Source organism: Oreochromis aureus, linkage group 14, assembly GCF_013358895.1.
Source record: "Oreochromis aureus strain Israel breed Guangdong linkage group 14, ZZ_aureus, whole genome shotgun sequence".
Lineage (NCBI taxonomy): Eukaryota > Metazoa > Chordata > Actinopteri > Cichliformes > Cichlidae > Oreochromis > Oreochromis aureus.
The window spans coordinates 5118342-5137595 of NC_052955.1; the positions used below are offsets into that span (position 1 = coordinate 5118342).

At 44.1% G+C, this 19254-nt stretch overlaps 1 protein-coding gene and 1 long non-coding RNA gene across 3 annotated transcripts; one reads left to right on the forward strand and one right to left on the reverse strand.

Annotated features, from left to right (window-relative positions):
- Positions 1 to 362: 362 nt before the first annotated feature.
- Positions 363 to 19008, reverse strand: rsf1a (remodeling and spacing factor 1a). Of its 2 annotated transcripts, none has more exons than XM_039598062.1 (18): positions 17799 to 19008; positions 13909 to 14000; positions 13700 to 13792; positions 13409 to 13614; positions 13197 to 13321; positions 12637 to 12744; positions 10999 to 12322; positions 10664 to 10841; positions 10358 to 10570; positions 9509 to 9613; positions 8362 to 8441; positions 8220 to 8268; positions 7757 to 7863; positions 7293 to 7357; positions 6739 to 6913; positions 6427 to 6659; positions 5573 to 5770; positions 363 to 5328 (listed from the first exon to the last, which is right to left on the reverse strand). In XM_039598062.1, the coding sequence occupies exons 1-18, from the start codon at positions 17950 to 17952 to the stop codon at positions 4568 to 4570; spliced, it is 4266 nt and encodes a 1421-aa protein (XP_039453996.1). In that variant the 5' UTR covers positions 17953 to 19008; the 3' UTR covers positions 363 to 4567. The 2 variants fall into 2 exon arrangements, with proteins under 2 accessions (XP_039453996.1, XP_031595787.2); XM_031739927.2 differs by having other exon boundaries at positions 10664 to 10865.
- LOC120432830 lies at positions 10563 to 13564 on the forward strand. The gene is made up of 3 exons (XR_005608110.1): positions 10563 to 10635; positions 13215 to 13347; positions 13427 to 13564. It is a non-coding gene; the product is annotated as an uncharacterized LOC120432830 (long non-coding RNA).
- Positions 19009 to 19254: the final 246 nt, after the last annotated feature.

Below are 19254 nucleotides of genomic sequence, written 5' to 3' on the forward strand. Positions count from 1 at the left end.
CATGCGGTTTGATCTGCTGATCAATAATGAACCTCTTTTTTTTTTTTTTTTCTTCTTTAAATATATTTGCTACCAGGCTCACCATGACCGTCTTGCCTTAAAGTGTTTTCCAGCCCCGGATCTCAAAATGCTGGAAAAATAAAGTGAAATTAAAAGCTGTAAATTTTGACTTAAACTCATATTCAGACTAAAACTTTGCCAGGCTTGATTAAAATACACCAAAGTCATACAAATACAAACCAGCTGACTGTGAGGAGTTCAGCTGGGAAGTGTGGCAGTTTTCACTGGAATGAACACAAACAGGAAAACACGGAAAGCAGAACAGATCCAGGTGAAGGAATGATAATGAGACACGGAGACTGTTTTCGAGGAGATGCCGGGATGTCGGTTTTAATAACTTAGAAAACATTTATGTTACACCAGTACTACGGTAACAGTACAACAGAGAAATGGAAGGAGCCGCAGTCACATCCAGTTTGAACAGTTTAAACAGCTTCAGCAGCCGACACTCAGCACATCGCGTTCAGTGGAATGATTTCAGACTAGAGGCGTAAAAAGCACATTTTAACCTGCCCTTAATGCTAAACAGGTGAGTGGAGGGTCAGCAGAAGCTTTTACTGACACACGGGACTGAAAATTAGTATAAACTCAGATCACTGCAGTTCAGCATGGAGGGGATTTTCCAAAACTCACTCCAACACAACATGATAATGAGACAAACCGTCCCGCAACACCTGAACAAGCACGGAAAGTACCTGAAAGAATATTTACCAAGAGAGCTGGCGGTGAGCTTCGGCCACGAGTGAAGTATTAATGATGCCACTTTGGAGCTTTTAGGGAACAGAGGTTCTCCAGCAGGAAGCTAAGCCTTTTCTGAAGCTCAGGAACACCAAAAACAGTAATATCAGCTTTAAAATTGATTTTTTTTAAAAAGACTAAAACCCATCTACTCGCATGTGACAACCTCCCACTGTTTGCATCTTTATTATCTTCACATCAGATATTTTGGATTCTTTGACGGTTCATTTAAAAATAAAAATGTCTCAGGCATTTCCCGTCTGACGTATCGGTGTCTGTGCTGTATTTAAAAATAGTTTCAAACTTTTTTGATTTAACCGAAGCTGCCAGCAGAAAGAAAAGAGACGCTGTGACTTTGCCTTTTAAAGAGTATCAGTTCAAGGTGAACTGGGGCTGCACTTTTATGTAATGCCACTTTTATGCCACAAGTGAGTAAGCGTAACCTTTATTTAACCAGGCAAGTCATTAAGAACAACTTATTTACAATGAAGGCCTTCAGGAGTCGAGTGGACACGGTGCTTTAAAAAAAAACAAAAACAAAAAAAACAAACAGAAGCACACGTCTGAAAACATCTCAACACAACTGCCAGTAAAACACTGCCCCCTGCTGGTGAAATTTAGTTACATGTAGCAGAGGGTCATTACAAAAAGCACCTTTAAAAGGTGCCGTTTGTAAGACTGTCAGTTCAGAAGCACTAATAAAAGTTAACAGCACAACGTAAAGATGTAACAGCTGCGACGTTAGCTTTGTTCCCAGCATGATCGCTCCTGCCTCTGACTGTAACGTCCAACCTGACAAGAAGTAGCTCTGCTCAGACAGCCAACTTACTTTGTGTGAGTCAGTATTAACGCTCAGGTTTGTGTTTATCACGATGGAAGCGGACTCAGTGGCCTGTGCACACCTTATCAAGTCTTCTATGAAGCTGAAATCATCCGATCAGAACCGAATCATCAGGGCTGAATTTATCAAACCACTTAAAGGGAAATGTTGGACTGTATTATGGACAACCTGTATAATGTTACAGAGAGATGATATCCCTAATATGGTCATCTGTGGCCGAGATGCCCCACCCACGCGCCGTTCAAGATGGGCAGCCAATCAGAAGAAACTTAAAGTGGGCGGGGCCAAAACGGCTAATTTCAGACAGAGGATGTACGGGAGCTGAACTGAGGCCCACTGCTAGATGAATACAGATTATTATGAACTCTGAATCATGCAGAACAGGCCCGCTGTGAGCCATCAGCCCTTTATATAAGGTCTCAAAGGAGATTCATCGTGATGGCAGTGAGAAAACGATAATATACTAATACTTTTTTTTTTTTTAAACATGTTGACTGGGTTTGTACTTTTTCATGTATTTCCTCCTGTTGATATAATTATGTATTATAACTGTATTACACTGAATTACATTTAGTATTTGAGTAAAATTAAATGATTTTTAAAGAATCCAAAAACAGCTGCTCTAAACATTTTTACACCTCTAAGAGCATTTTGAGGTTAATTCTGAGTAGTTTGATAAACGCAGGCCTGAAGTTTAATCATCATCTGAAATCTAAATCATGTTTTACAGAAAAACTTTTCAGTGCCCAAAAAACAGTCTCAGTAAGGCCAGCAGAAATGTTTGAGTCCAACTTTTAAAGGTGAGCTTGGTGGAAATTTAAAGATAAATGGAGCCTCTCTTCATTAACAGCAGGTTAAAGCCCTGACAGTGATTCGACTGTGTGCGACGGTTAAACAGAAGCTGACGGAACAAAACTCTGATTAGTGATCGGTGTTCGTTTTCCTCCCCTGAGCCTCGGTCAGAAATAAAGATTTGTTCCTCCTTAAAACGAGGCGTTCAAACTGTTAAAACGCTCCGGGGACGCGGGGCAGGACTGAGCCGTGAGACGGGGTTTTACTGGTGAACGGGCTCCACGCTGCTCTGATGGAACTCAGCCGCGGAAACAAAAACCGCTGGACGCCGGTCGATCTGCAGGTCGCTCGCAGCAGCATCTCTCCTCCTCCTCTCCTTCGTATAGAAAATATAACACTATATTTTACAAGAGGACTAAGAGAACAGAACGTCTATTATCTTACAAGGAACAGGCAGAGTATGTACAGCGAACGCGCCGGCACAAGGACGAGAGGAAGCCAGACACTTTGGATCCGAAGCGGTGACGTGGAGACGGAGCTCGCTACAGATTCAGAGTCTATATTTACAACGGCTTCTAAAAACTTTTCAGCGCCGGGACCTCCGTACGATTAAAAAAAGATCCAGGATCGGTTAAACTCGGTAACAGAAATCTGATTTATTTGGTTCTTCAAAGCCTGGATTAGCACAGTCAGTGTTCACACACAGCACGAACAGTTTAATGTGACACAAAATGAAACTGCAGACGTTCCCTCTGCAGTCATAATCTCTCACATTAGGACAAAAGTCAACTTTTTCTGTTGAGCTTTTGACAAACAGATCACAGAGCAGATGATGCTTTGTGACCTTTAACCCTGGGAGCTCTCACTCACCCTAACCTCAGGACAAAATCATCACTCTCACATGCAAAAACTCAGTTTGTACTGAGGATGTCTTTTTTTGCTGGGTTAGAATGAGGCTCATGACTGAGGCCTGGCAGGTAAAAGCAAGGAAGAGGAAGGAGGTGAAAATCGAATGAGCTGATTATAGAGGGCGATGAAGGACGGCGGCCGGAGCAGCGGTGAAAAAAAAAAGCTCACGTCATTCATAACTGTTTAAGGACCTTTTTCTTCTCCGCTATAAATCTGTGCAAATTAATAATAATGTGAACTGACTGGAGTGAATGATTCAATCGGGAACGCTGAAGGATCGAGAGAATCGACCAATCACAGCCGGACGTCATTTACTGTCGGTTACACTGAATGTGTAGCCGTGTAGGTCTGAACTTAGAGCTGCACGAGCTGCTTTGAAGAACCAAAATATCTGCGATCTGTGTGGAGCACAAACTGTTTAATCCGACTTTCAGATAAAACAAAGTCGGATCAGCTGCAGGCTCTGATTATTTTTATCTCAAATAATTACATTTTTTGGGTGATAACAGGCAGATTTTTTTTTCCCAGTAGTGGCGTTTCATTTTTAAATGTCAATATTTAATTTCTATCTTAATTAGAAATTTGAAAAGTTACATTTATTTAGTGTAATTAACTTCACGTCGTCCACCTGCAGTTCCTTCGTGGCCCACTCCAGGTCTGCATCCCACACTGAGAATCACTGTTTTATAAAATATCATTAAATAATGATTAACCACAGTTTTCTAAATCCTAATATTTATATATAAAAGTTTTGTCCAAGCAACACTTCAAACCCCCAAATATTCAGCCTCGAGAGAGTTTTCTCCGACCGTCACCTGATCCAAAGTGCTCGCTTTGATGCCGACGCCCTCCTCGGTGCCAGCTCATTAAGTGCTATAAGAATGATGAAGTGCTTTAAGATGAGATACACGACAGACGAACCGCCCCCCCCGTGGGAGCTCGATCAGCTGTGATCGTGTCAAACGGACCTGTCGGGTGGACAGTGAGGTGGAGCCATCCTGCCGCCGGGAGGCGTCAGCAATGCCCGCCCGCCCGTTATAAAAATGGGTAACCGTGAGTTTCTGTTCCAGCGTGTAACTGTGGACAAATGCGCTCTAACACAACATGACAGCGAGGAAGAAGAGTGAGGAAGGTGAGTCAGAGTGAGATCTGGGCAGTGGGCGAGAGGCTTGACGGCAAAAAGAAAAAGCGGAACAAAGAAACGAGCGTTGTGCACGCACACAGCCATCATGACTGCAGACTGTTCTGGACAGAGTCTCGGGAGTCCCTCTGTTCCTCCTCCTCTCCCTCCTCCGGATGTGAGGGACCGTTGTGCCTGCCCTGCCTGCCCAACCCTGCAGCGTCTCTGGGCTCTGGGCCTCTGGAGGTCCGATGTCCGTTTGGCGGAGACAGGCTGCGGCCCCTCCCCTTTTCCTGAGCGTCGCTGTCAGCTCTCCTCTCCCCCGCTGAAGATCTTTTGGTCGCCGTCTTCTGTCTCCCATCCTCATCGTCCTCATCCTCGTCGTCCTCTTCATCGTCATCTGAGTCAATGCGGTTCAGTCTTTTGCGGACCGGACGATCCTCCTCCGATGATGACTCAGAATACGAGTCGTCGTCCTCCTCGCCCTCGCCCTCCTCCTCCTCGTCCGTCGAAGGCCGCCGTTTCTTCAGCATCTGGGCGAGCCGTTTGCGCCGCTGCTGCGACAGGATCTCTCTCCTCTTCCCCCTCCCCATCTTCTCCAGATCCTCCTCTTCATCTCTGTGTGTCCTCTTTAACCTCCTCCGCTTGTCTCTCTCCTCCTCTGCCTCCTCTTCCTCCTGCAGTCTCCTCTTCAGCCGCCTCCCTCTCTCTCCCTCGTCCTCTTCGTACCTCCTCCTCCTCTTGTCTCTCGTCCTCCTTGTCCGGAAGTCTTCCTCGTGTCTCCTCCTCCTGTTCACCCTCCTCCTCTGGTCATCCTCCTCTTCGTCTTCATAATCGTCCTCCTCTGACTCTCTGGAAGAAGCCGACACTGAAGGAAAAAAAGAAAAAGTCATTATGAACAAAAATCAATGAATCCTGAAATCAACAAAAGGTAAACATTTGCTTATTGACTGTTATGATACAACCACCTGCTGACTTACTGATGGATAAACTAAGATATATGAAATTTTTTCACCATTATGGAGATAAATCTGGAAAATAATGAGCAGATTTCTCCTTAAGGGCAACTGAGCTGATTAAAACTCGTCCTTTACGCTCTGATGGTGACTGACCGTCGCTGTAGTCGCTGGAGAGACGCTCCTTGCGAGGCCTGCCGTGGCGCTTCACCTTCTCCTTGTTGGCGGAGGCTCGCGAGTCGTCCGACGACTCCGACGTTTCACGGTAGTTGACTTGCTGGCGCTGGCCCCGCCTCAGGCCCCGCCTTTTTTTGTCACTGTTGCTGTCCGTCATGTCGCTGAACTGATCCGAGTCTGAGACCAACAAGTGAACTAGTTATCAGTCAGCACTGAGACACCGTTCCACCTGTCTCCCTCTCATTCACACACATGTATTCTGTTCCTATTAGTGCAAACCTCCACCTCCCCAGGCTCTCCCTACAGATCACAGTCCACACAAACTCCTGCCTGATCTCATCTGTCAGCGAACTACTCAGAGCCGACCCCTGATGTAATCCCACCTCCACCTTTAAACCATCCGTCGCTCCTACTGCACACCTGACCACTGCCTCTCTGTACTTGTACATGTTCTGCATCACCCTCACTTCGCTCTTGACTTCCTCATGCAGCACCACAGCTTCTCTCCATCATCGGTTTTCTCCAGATCCACAAAGACACAGCGCAGCTGCTTCTGAGCTTCTAAACTTCTCCATCAACACACTGAAAGCAAACATCACATCTGCAGAGCTCTTTCTCAGCATGAAGCCAAACTGCTGCTCACTGCCTGCCATCTGTCATCTTCCCTGTTCTGGAAAGTCCAGGACTCCAGGATTGTGTTAAATGTCGTTATAATTAACTATATTTATATTTTTCTGATATTTGTCTTAATATTTATCTACTGTTAACCTTCTTTATTCAACTAAATACACACAACTCAGTCTGTAAAAAAATAATCAATCTTGCCGTCTCACCCATCTCTTCCTCGCTTTCCTCCTCTTCTTCGTCAGAGGAGCGTCTCCGCCGCCGTCTCAGCCGCTTCCTGCCCCGCCCACGGTTCCTGCCGGGTCTGTGTTTAACCACTCCTCTCAGCACCCGTCTGGGGCGAGTTCTGCTATCCCAGCTGCCAGCGTCACTGCCTGCGTCTTCGTCTTCCTCCTCTTCATCGTCGTCTGCTCCAGATGCGCCGAAATCTTCGTCCTCTGAGCTGTTGAGAGGAAGAGGAGGATAAATAAGCCGGCAAACAAGATATGAGCGAGAAATCTGGAGGGAACCCGCTGTGTCACCTGTTGCTGAGCATGAACTCATCTTCGCTCTCCGCCGCTGTGCTGTCGCTCTCCAGGTCGTTCAGTCTCCGCTTCTTCCTGTTCCGTGCGGCGTGAGTCTGGCTTCTGATTGGCCGCTGGCTCTCCTTCCCGTCCTCTGATAGGCTGGTGGGGAGGTCTTTGCCCCGCCCTGCTCCTGAAGCGAGAATAATGCACGTGAGTGCTGAAAAAGTCAACTTTGGGTGAAAGTAAATGAAAGCAGACCGGACATTTTCATTTATTTCATCTGTTCATCCTCAGTGCAGCCCCTCAGCTCTTCCTGTCTCAAACAAGCTCCTCCCTCTTTAAAACTGCTTTTTTACCCCTCGTAAACTGCCAGACATGCAGTCTGAAGTATTTGTACATACAGTGATTAAAATAATCAAAAATTTCAAAGTCAAAAGAATAAAACTGTGTTATGAATGTAAAAGAGAATAACATTCATATGAAGACACTTTGATATATAAACCATGTGAATGAGTCTTTAACTGGGATCTAAAAGAAGGCCTTACTGTGCCTGTAGTTCCTCCACTCACCTCCACAAAGGTCCCTGAAGTCCTCCTCTATGGCCTCATCAATGGCATCATCAAAGTCATCAAACCTGGAACAAAACAAGCCTCTTTCTGTCATTCCACTTTTTTCCCACGTGTTCAGGTCATTAAATCATCCTGCAGGCAGCGTTATAAGAGCCTGGTGGCTTGCAGGTCAGCAGCCAGAAGCATTACCCTTCCACCCATCACCAGAACTCACAGACACACACGAAGGTGTCGTCTTCATGGCTTCTCATCATTGGAACGATACATAAACACAGCCACCATATTGCCTCCCAATTAATGTAAATCAATGATGGCAGAATTTTCAACCTGTTTTTGTTGATAAACTGAACTAAAAGTAGCTCTAGGATTTTCTACGTTTTTTTTTTTTTTTTATACTTCAAAAACTGAGAGTCAACTGTAAAAACCTCCTCCAGCACCTTTAACACCTCCCAGGCCACACCCACCTGTAGCTGATGTGCTTCCTGGTCCTGGTTGATCGCCTCCCGAGGTTTTTGCTCTTTTTGGAATCCTTCTTCTTCGCAGACTTCTCCTCTTCCTCCTCATCTCCCTCCTAGGACACCACACAACGTTCTTTTAAATGCTCCACAGTAAAATCTAAACTTCTACACATCTAAGATGCAGAAGATGAAACGCAGTGTTTATGTGAAAGCAGGAGAAAACAGCGACACTGGGCCTAGAAGCAGTGTTTCTTGCATGTTGCTTGATGGTTGTGCCTTACCTTAGTGACAGCTTTGATTGTTACATCTGTCTTTTTGGCACTTTTGATTTTTTTTTTTCAAACATTTTAGTGATGAGAAAAATTCAAACAAATACAGATATGTAATTTCCATAGTCTGAGGAAAAAAGAAGGGGGCGGAGCATCATTCCAATGAAGTGATGAAGAGGCCGTGCTCTTCGTGTACTCACAGGGATGATGTTCTCCACGCTGATTCCTACGTACACCAGCCGTTCCCTCCTGACGGATAAGAACAGAGAAGCTGTGTCAAATTTTTAAACCGGTATGCTGATTACACCATTTTCATGCAGACGTGTGTGTGTGTGTGTTTACCTTCTCTCTGCTCTCTCCTTTTTCTTCAGAGCGCTGTCCAGATTCTGCAGTTGTTCCTCCAGTTTCTCACACAGCAATTTCTGAACAGAGGAAAAACAAACCACCGCAGCTCTGTCACTCTGTGATCTATAAATTATACACTCATGTCGACTCATCGTCCTCACCTCCCTCTTAAACTGTTTACACAGTGAGCCAAGCAGATGGGCTGGTTTCAAGTGAAACTACTATGTTTTTACATATTTTCTGGCAAACATACACCATTATGACAGATAGTCATAGCAAACATGGACCCAGTGTCAAATAAAAAGCTTCAGCCTGCTTTAAATGCTTTGTTCCAAACAGTTTTTTCTACACTTGGATCTGTATGATGTCAGCAAACATGGATCCTCCTTATATGGTCATCTCAAGTTCACAGCTCAGGCTGTGACCATGGAAGCTCTGTTTACAAGGGCCAGCCAATCGAAACAAAGTCTCAAAGTGGGTGGAGTTAAAAGGGCTTGTTTCATGGGGCCGTTATGCTCGCCACATCTGCTGGTGCAAACTGACTGATGCCATTTTAGCCTCTTGATTTCTGTAATCTCCCGCGTTGTGCCGACGCCGGGTTGAAGACACGAGTGTTAATGACATATCAGCGCAGAAGCTCAGCGAGTCTCAGATTACAATGAGGGAGATTCTTTTCTTTCAGTTTTAATTCTTCTTCTCTTTTACAAAAGCTGATCTGGAGCTTTTGTCTGAGTGGCGAACAACACAGTGAGTACTCGCACCCCAGCACTGGTTAACTGGTATGTAGCTGCCACAGTCAGCATACAGAGTGACCAGTGTGGCAGGCATACTGAGGCCCTCAGTGCGAGGATGAATTAAGGAGGATTATTTCAAACTGTGACTCATGCAAAGCTACACTGGGAGGATCCAGGAACACAAATAGAAGAATATGGACCCTTTTAACCGCGTTAAAGATATCTGGTTTTTGTTAACTGGGAACTTGTTAATGTGGAGTTTATATTCACTCTTCGTGAGCAAGCATCAAGTGTCAGTAACGAAACTGCTTCCTCCTGTCAGTTATCTGAACCATAAACAGGACTTTAGGAGTTATATTCTCATCAGCAGACATGATGGAATCAGTCGCTCCTCTCAGTGTCACACTTACATGTTGGCAGGGGGGACAGAACCACTCTCCATCAGGGATCAACATGAGAGGCGGCCGCAGACAGGCAGTGTGGTATCCACTGTCACAGGAGTCACACAGCAGGATCTAAGGACACACACACACATTAAACTCCACACAAACCAGCAGAGATGACAGCTTTTATCATTTATGGTTTTATTCAGAGAAAGTTATCAAACATCTGCTTTGCAGCCTCTGAGAGTTTCTGTTCGTGTCTCTGTGATTTAGGCAGGATTACAGAATTTTTTCAGAGTGCAGCTGGAACTGGTGACAGTTCACAAACAACACAATAAAAAAAATGAAAAGGTTTCAGCAGCGATTTAGGTTCTGCACAAAACTATATATTCAAAGTAAAGAGACACAGACCCTCAAATTATTTTTAGAAATGACTTTAAGGAAACACGATGCATGATGGTGAAAATGCTCAAGTTTGATAATGGGGCGTCACAAACTAATGAGTGATGTCATTCTGGCTACAACCACCTGGTCTGCTGACCACACCCCCATTGACCTGCTTCTAAAACTGCCTCCATCCTCCAAAAAAACAAACAAAAAAAAAGACTTGCAGAAGATTTTGGGATGTTGGATTTCCTCCCACTCAGACTCCTGAGCATTAAGTCAGGATTATACTCCCACACACGTGTGCACACAGACCGCAGACACCTTAAACAAGCACGTCTTCTAGTGTCAGCACAGCCTGGAGGATGAGCTCTCACATTTATGTTATCATGATGAGTTTAAGTCATGAGGACTAAAGCAGAACCGGGTGCAGTGTCCAGACATCTCTGTATCTGTGTAAGAAAACAGTGACTCACGCGAGCACACACTCACCAGTTCGGGGTGGTTGGGCAGGCCGCAGTGAGTGCAGGCATCCTCGCTGGGAATTTCCTCGGATTTATACGATTCTTCCTCTGAGTCGCTCCCTCCTTCGCTCTCCTCCTCTCCCCGTTTCCTCCCCCTGTCCTCCACCTCCCCTCCCTCATTAAGTTTGCGCCTCTTTGTGCGTATGTTTGACCACCGGGGGCGCCGGTGCCTTCGTTTACCCTGGAAGTACAGAAAGCCAGAGGGAGAACGAGATGGTCACAGAGACGAAGAAAAAGAGCAACAAGGTAAAAATGACCTGACAGGAACTGTTACCCTTCGCTTCCTTATCTGCTCGACAGGTTCAGTTTTTTTGTCTTTCTTTGTAGCTGAGCTCTGCTCCTCTTCATCCTCTTCATACTCATCCTCCTCCTCTTCTTCCCTCGTTCTGGTGGGTAGTGCATGTTTTTTCTGTGGCTTCTTCTTCTGGCTCTCAGCCACCTTCGAGCTTGGCCTGCAGGTTGGCAAAGCAGATGATCTTCAAGAAAAGAGGTTTAGATGGGATGAATTTATGGTCACAATCAAACCGACTGCAGCTGAGAATAATGGACAAACATAAACAAACATTACTGTGTAATACCCCAGCTTCGTGGATTTTACTGAACACATACCTGCAGATCCTCGCAGACCTCCTCAGCGGCCTCCCTTCCTCTTGCGTCTCCAGCTCCCTCCCTTTCTCCTCCTCCTTCATCGCCTTCCCCTTCAGCTTGTTTCTCCGGTGGGGAGGAATCTTGATCTTTAGCCTGATTCCTTCCTTCTGGAGCTCAGAGGAGGCTTCCTCCAGCAGTCCCTGCCGCTCCTCCGAGGCCTTTGCCTTTTTCTGCTCTGCTAACCCACCGTTGACGCCCTCCTCCTGGTCGTCCTTTTTATCCTGTTGGTCCAGTTTCGGAGGTGAAACAGAGCTTCCCAATTCTGCCTCCACTTGTACTAAAGTGCTTTCATTCTTCACTCGGTCGTCTTTTTTTAATCCTTCTGCCACACTGAGCACAGACACCTCCCTGCTCCTCTCCTCCCTCTCATCATCCTGCCCAGTTTTCTTCTCCTTGTCCAGCTGCTCCCCTGTGGTGTTTTTACCCTGATCTTCTGCTGTCTGCCTCTTGGGTTCCTCTGCGTTCTGAGACAGCGAGGAGATGCCAACAGAGTCCATTTTTGTGGGTGTCGGAGCCTCCGTTAGTGCATGAGGAGGAAGAGGAGGAGGGGGAGGAGAAGAAGTTGCAGCTCCCGCTGGCGTCTCCCCTTCTATAAGGCCCTTCCTCACCAACACTGACTGTCGGCTCCCTTCACGTTGTTCCTCCGCTGCTCTCGAGTCCCGGAGGTCTGAATTTGGCCCGTTTTGTTCCTGCTGCTCGGCACCGGGCGCTCTGTGACGCTCAGATGGGCTGCGGATGACTCCTACGTGACCCACCACCTGACCTACTACCCCATTTTGCCCATCTTTGTGCGGCAGGAGCGAAGCTCTCCCATTGGTGAGTTCCAGCCTTGATGCGCTGACGACCAGATGCGGCTGCGAGGCAGCTGAACCACCAGGGGACACTAATGAGTTAGACAGCTTGGCCTCCCTTCCGTGACCGTCCTTGGCGTGGATCACTGACGGGTTACAGACAATAATACTGCTGCTGTTGGTCTTGTTCAGGTGATTGCTGTGGAAGCTTTCTGCGAGCTTGAGCTCCCTCTTCTTCAGTGGTATCTTGGCCTGCTGGCTGCTCCTGACTACCGCTCGCTCCGCTTCCTCTTCCTGTTTAGCCACGGGCGCCATGACAACAGACACTGTGTTCCTGGGGGTGTCCGCGTCCCTCGATTCTGATTTGATGACGGTGGTGATGGTGCTCACGCGGTTATCAAAGACAGACGGTTTGAGGAGCGTCTTCTCCTCCTTCACCTCAGCATCAGCATTTTCCTTCTTGATGGGAGGCGGTGTGAGCTCCTCCTTCACCTCTGCAGAAAGAAAAAAGATTTTAAAGATGCATGCAGTTAGGTTGGTAAGTTAAATTGGTGACTGGCGACCTGTCCAGGATGTACCCTGTCTCTCGCCCTATGGTAGATGGGATAGACTCCAGCCTCCCCGCAATCCTGACAAGGATAAGCGGAAGACGATGGATGGATGGATGCAACTCATTTTGATTCTTCAGTCTCTTTCGGGTTGGTCGTATTTTGTTTTGGTCATTTTGTATGTCCTTGTTGGGCATTTAGTGTGTCCCTTTAATGGTTTTGCTAGTTTTGAATAGCGGATGGAAACATCACCTACATACCTGGCCTGGTTTGTTTTTCTCTCTTTTGAGGGTCGACCATCTTGCTGTCAGCGTGGTCTTCTGAAGTCTTTGAGGCCTCAGGGTTGGTGCTTCTGATCGTCTCATCCCCTGCATCAATATGAAAAAAAAAAAAAAATACAATAGTTTGAATCAAACGTTTGTTTATTATAAAGGACAGAAAAAATCTCAACACATTTTTGCCCGTTAAAATTGCTGCTGTAGGGTCGGATAATAATAATAATTTTTTTATGTGGTGGGATACATGATTTTATACATTTTTAGACTAAGATCAGCCGCTGTGGACTGACATTATTTGTTTTAACCTGTGTTAGTTGGATTTGAGATTACTCGGTATAATTTTTGCCTCAATGGAAGTTATTGTTTCGCTGTTAAATCAGGAATCTCTCAGGTTTTGGTTGCATCATTTTTTTAGACATAAAATGTAACCTTCAAATGGTTTTGTACTCCATTTAAACTATAAAGTTATTACTACCATGCATTTACAAATCCTCTGCACACTGATGAAAACTCAACTATATAAACTCAATAATCCAGCGTACCAGCTTCTTTCTGTGCAGGGCTGGCACTCCTGGATCCAGCCTGGTTCTGGTCCCGTTCCTGATTGTGGTTTGGATCAACCTGAGCCTTCAGCAGCTCCAGAGCCTCTGCCAGGTCGTTGCGAGTCCTGAGAGGACAGGCGCACATAAGAGTGTAAGCAGAAAGACAAACATGGGACAACCTACATAACTTTAGCCTGAGACAAAAGTACAACCTAACGATGCACTTCCAGGTGGATCCGTCCAGATCGTCCTGCTCCTCCGTGTACAGCCGGATGTTCTGCTCCTGGTCCAGCTGAAGCCAGTACATCAGGCCCTGCCGGTCCCGACCTACAGGCTGCAGACGCATCTTCTCCGGGTCCTCGTCGTTGACCGCCGTCTTGAACTTCAGGTTTTCGTCAAACTGACACTCGCAGAGGTACTGAAGAGTGGAGAACATCAGTGTAGTTAGCACTCTGTCTGGAGAAGTTTCAGCCTTTTATACAAAGTAAAATAGGGTGTCATACTTTCAGGATGCTGGACTTGCACTCCATGGACATCTCCTGGTAGCCCTTCTGTTCCAGCTCCCATGCCCAGGTGCTATTCAACTCCTGGCAGACCTACAAGAAACAGTGATTCTGTTAGGATCAAGCTTTCAGTTTTAACTGCGTCCCTTACCCACTGACTGACACATTACCCTTCCTTCCTGACTCCTGAGCTCATGTCAAACTCTCACCTTAGCCAGGTATTTTTCCCAGCGGTCAGCAGACACAGACCTCCCCAGTTTCCTGAGCAGCTTCACATGGAGCTCCACGAGGGGTTTAGGAACTGGAAAACACAGACAGGGCGATCAGAAACACAACACAGTTCATCGTAATGTTCCAGAACCAGTGTCAACAAACATTCACCCCACTGAAGTGGCCTCGCTGTGTTTTTCTGGTATCAACCTGATCTCTCACTTCTCTGTGTGCCATTTCTCAGCTCAGTCACTCACAAACTGTTGGATAGTCCTTACATTCGTATGGCATGTTGACAAATTGTTAAATTATTTTATTTCTCAGCAGCCAAAGAAAGTGTTTAACACAAATGTTCCCATTTTTTAGTAAGAGGGTAAAATATGCACTAACCATATCTTGAGAAAAATCCTTTAGAGAAATCAAAAGCAAGCATATTTTCAGTTTATGCTAACAGCCAACCACAGCTCAATATCAATCTAAACAGGACCACCTGTAAACTGTGAAAAGACAAAAACAGCTCCTTTGACTGGCATGTACCACTTCAGATTCAGGGGGGGCTTTTTAATTCATTTTTATCAAAAGCTGCGATAAAACCAGGCTCACCCGACCAAATACACTGCTCACTGGGCCCGTTATGATATATGGCAGCTTCATTTTTCTTACCACCTCTGCACAGAAACTCAGTCCAACTAATAAATGTTTACTGTGTCACGGGTACAAAATAAATGAGCAAGGCAGCTACTTAGTCGACTAAATGTTTGATTTTCAGGGAATATTTCAGCCAACTGTCAGCTCGTCACATCAGTGGGTTAAAAAGCCATAAACTGAGATTCTAAATGAAGCATTATTACAGTTTTATTTCATTAGTTTGAAGAGTGGCTTGGCTCGTTTCACTTCAGTCTTTGTCGTTTGAAACTGTTTAGTTTTTATTCATTTCATTCTTTTTTATTATTGTTGTGAGAGCCATGCTGTATGTTTGTGTCACAGATCCTGCCACCAGTAGGGGGCGCAAGACAGTTGCAAATAAGGCAGAAGTATTTAATCAGCGAGTTTACCTGAGACAGGTGCCGCAGGAGAGAAAGCACACTTTTTAATTGTGCTGTGCCGTTCTTTGAGGTATGCTGAATCACACATTTAAATAAAAAATAAAAGAATGAAGATCTGGGATTGATTAAAGAAGGTAAGCATTAAACTAGATTTAAATTATATCTGAATTTAAACTGTGGAAATGCTTCATTAATTTTGGCCATTTCATTTTCATTGCATGCTTAAAAAGATGTCCTGCTGTCACAGTAGGGACCATTTACTTGGTCATTAAAAATATGGTAGAGTATTCTTCAGGGACTACATTTAACTAGTTTAATCATCATTACATTACAAATAAAAACACATTGTAAAGGCAGACAACTCACAGACATCCCAGACTCAATAAAACCACCAAGACTCAATCTAAGGATGTTTATTTTTCTAGCAATTAAATTTTAGTCAACAGTGATGTTGTTGCTCTATGTCAGTGGTACTAAGTTTAATTAGCATGATTTCTGTAGGGAAAATAAAGAGTTTGCTATTACTATCCTGTTGACCTTTATCTTACTCAAATTCAACTTGGATCCTTTTTAGTGTTAATGATTAATTTTTTTAAAATGTGGAATGTGAGTATAGTGACCAGGTTTTCCTCTTTCTGTGAAATTCCACACCATTTTTAATCCCCAGGCCCACTTATTACACTTTATTTAACTATACTAATACTTGTACTTATTCACTGACTTGGTTTTAATTTTCTTAGCTGCTGAAACTGAAGAGTTTTCCAGATCTCAAATAAGTAAAATAATCTTTATATTATTATATTGAGACAATGACAGGCTCTACTTTACAAAAGTCAGGCGAGTCTCAGGAGAAATGTTTGGCGTAAAAACAGAAGCGCAGATCTGTGTGCATCTCAGCTGAAAAACAGAGATGATCAGCAAAAATAACAGCACACTCACATCACACCATAACGACAAACTTTTGCTTCCATTCACGTCTACTGTGTTTGCTTAGCAAACATGATAAGCATGAATGTTCTTCACATTTCAACACTAAACCTGTAAAATCCAAAGTTTGCTTATTTTCTATGTTATAAATACTTTATAGTTAAATATATATTTAAATATAGTTAACTGTGTGTGGCTATAAACATGTTGCTATTAACAGTTTAATATGAATAAATAGTTGGTGTAATAACTTCACCTCTTCAGTGAATAATTTGTATTTTTCCCATTTAACTGAATTTGTGAACTTTTAAGAGCACAGTGACTTTTTGACGTTCTAAAACTGTATTACAAAAATACAAATAACCATATTTTTAGCTGCAGTTAAATACAGTATAACATACTATATTTAATTCTAAAACTACCTCTCAGCACTATTATCGTGTCCCACCTTGCCCCACAAAAAATATGCTTATATAGTTTGCTGGGTTCTGCTTCTGTTAATTGTTTGTATAGACTAAATTTATTTATAACTTTATTATGATTATATTATTATCATTATTGTTATTATTATTTGGGAACTCAGAAAAGAATGGGGATTGGGTCAAATCCAGCCTTAAAACACATTAAACTGGGCTTTATGGAAGTCCTTAAACGCCTGTGACTCGTTGTGTGGTCTACTGTGAGGCTTTTACGCAACTCCAAAATTTGGGGGAAATTCCAGTTTTCTCTGTTGGCACGGTAAACTGACAAAAAAAATTCCAAGAATCACATTTAGAATCCAGATTGGTAATGGTTATTACTTATTTCCACAAAAATATCAAGGATACATTACTGATGACTACCATGGACATTTTAGTTGTTATGTTTATCTGAACGTTATGGGCTAATTATACGCTAGTAAGCACCAGATCTAACGGTCATTTAAAGTCACCAGCGAATAAGAAGCGATTTACAAAGCTACTCATTCGACAGATATAATCCTGAAATAGTTGTTTATTAAATCCTAACGTGGTGTGTTAAGTGTAGCGTTAGGTCTTCTACTTTTATTAAAAGTTGACGAAATAATTGAAGCTAACTAGTTAGCAATGGCTGGAATCTGCGCCTTCTGCGCATGCGCACATTTGACAGCCTTTCACTAACGGCCAAAAAAATAACATCCAGCGTTCTTGGCTAACGTCGCCGCTGTGCGGTGACAGCGGTCTGAAATAGCCACTAAAGCTGTGATACAGACACACAAACAGCATCGATAACCTACTGGACACTGCTGTCAATTCAGCCCGCCTGCCAGTGAGGCAGCCGGTGAAAAATTACACCTGACAGCGCTCCGGAGCGAGCTGGTTGGCTGTGTGTGTGGTCACTGCTGCATCATGGCTCCCACATCAAGTTTAACGTGAGCGGATCAATAGCAGCCTCAACACAATCATCGATAACTTGTCACCTGATATCAACTAAAACCCCGCGGGACCCCGGGCCAAATGTCGTGCCCCCGGTCTCTTTCACCTAACTTCAGCACAGAGTCCAAACTGTTAAATTCAGAGCGTCTGCTAGCTCTATGTTAGCACGCCAGTGTTTTCCAGCTGCCCGAACGTTTCCTCGGAAACTCGGGAGTCGGACTCGATTTCTTCGAGGAGAAAAGTGGCTCTAAACGGGACCCGAAAAAACGCCACAGCCGATCTGAGCTGCCTAAACTCTCGGTGTGATGCTGTCCTGCTGGGCCATAGACACACACACGGGCGCACACACTCCAGTTTTCGTCATCTTCATCACGACCGTGACGACGATGGTGGTGGTGGTGATGGTGGTTGTTGTGGTGGTGTTGGCCCCCTTCTTTGGCTTCAAGTGTCGCAGCTTTCCACCACTTCTTCGCCCCACCGCCACCACCACCAACACCAACACTACCATCAACCGGGTCTCACCTGTAGTCGTGTCCCGTAGATACCTCTCCATCTGCGGGAAAGTCATCTCGGGCAGATCCAGCGCCGCTCCGTACCGCTCCAGGAACGAGCAGACCTCCGCGAAGCTCGGGCAGAGCGGCGGGCCGGAGCTCCTCAACACCGCCGGAGCAGCCATCTTTCCAGGCGGAGAGAAACAGGAGGGGAGGGCTCGGCTCGCTGCTGGGATGCGACTGTGTGCGAATGAAATGAATGGAGGGAGCGAAGCGTCCACCGGCGTCAGGCTGCACGGAGGGAGAGCGCGGAGCTTCCGATCCAGACTTTCACAATAAAACACCCAGGTTATAAAACAGAAAAAATATATACTTAAAGGTTTGAACTTATTCTGTCATAGGGCCAAAATATCAAACACAATATATAATAAAACCACGTGGAGAATCTAAATAAAATAAAACATTGCACAGAGTTGCTCTGTTACATTAAAAGACACAAAACATGAGTTCAGTTAAAAAGAAAATAGCAAATAGATTAAATAAAGAGATGGATGAATAAAATGTAAATATGATACAACAGGGAGCTTAATAATTACAAATCTTAACAAACAGAAGCAGATGTGGTATGAGGTGATAGAGATTTCTGCCCCCTGGCAGCAGAGCCGAAGTTTCTCCAGGAAGAGGATTATTCATTTATCATTTATAGCGGTTCATGATCTCAGTGTCTGTAGTGTAGTTTACTAAAACTAAAAAGCAGGAATGAAAAATATTTTTTAACTTGCTGAACTTAAAAAGAAAAATGACTGCAGAGAAAATGAAGTGAACCGTAACACCAACAAAAGTATCGAAAAGAAAAGAAAATACAAAGGAAATGTATTTTGTTTTAGTCTGTGTCAAATTTATCAAACAAAATTAAGCCCGAGAAGGGGGATATATGTGTGTTTGAGACAGATGTGGGTCTCTATTTACATCATCTATTCCATTCACATCTGGCATCTGACTCATACGCCCCATGTTATGACTGAAGAAATAATAAAACGGAAGAGTGATGAAGTCGCTCCAGAAAGTGACACTAAGCTGAGAAACAGAACAAAACCAAACAAAAAATCTATTTAAAAACTACAAAAACAACAACTCATACCCATTTTGATGAACCAGCTTCTTATTTGCACACATTGGGAACATATTGGCCTCTTTATGATCTCAAAGCACCCACACAACCTCATGACTACTGTGCTTATTACCAGAAATTATTTTTCTTTCTTTTTTTGTATGTTTTAAAATCTTAATATGCTTTTTTGTTTATTTTTGCTTTGTTGAATGTCAAATTCCAATAAATTATAATCGTATTATTACTAAATATGTGTATTTAAATTATTATTTTATTATTGTTTACCTTAGTAAGGTCAATGTCTTGATATATTACATTGTATTGCACTAAGCTATTAAAAAAATAGGTTTCCTGTGTGGTTTTAGGACTTTTCCAC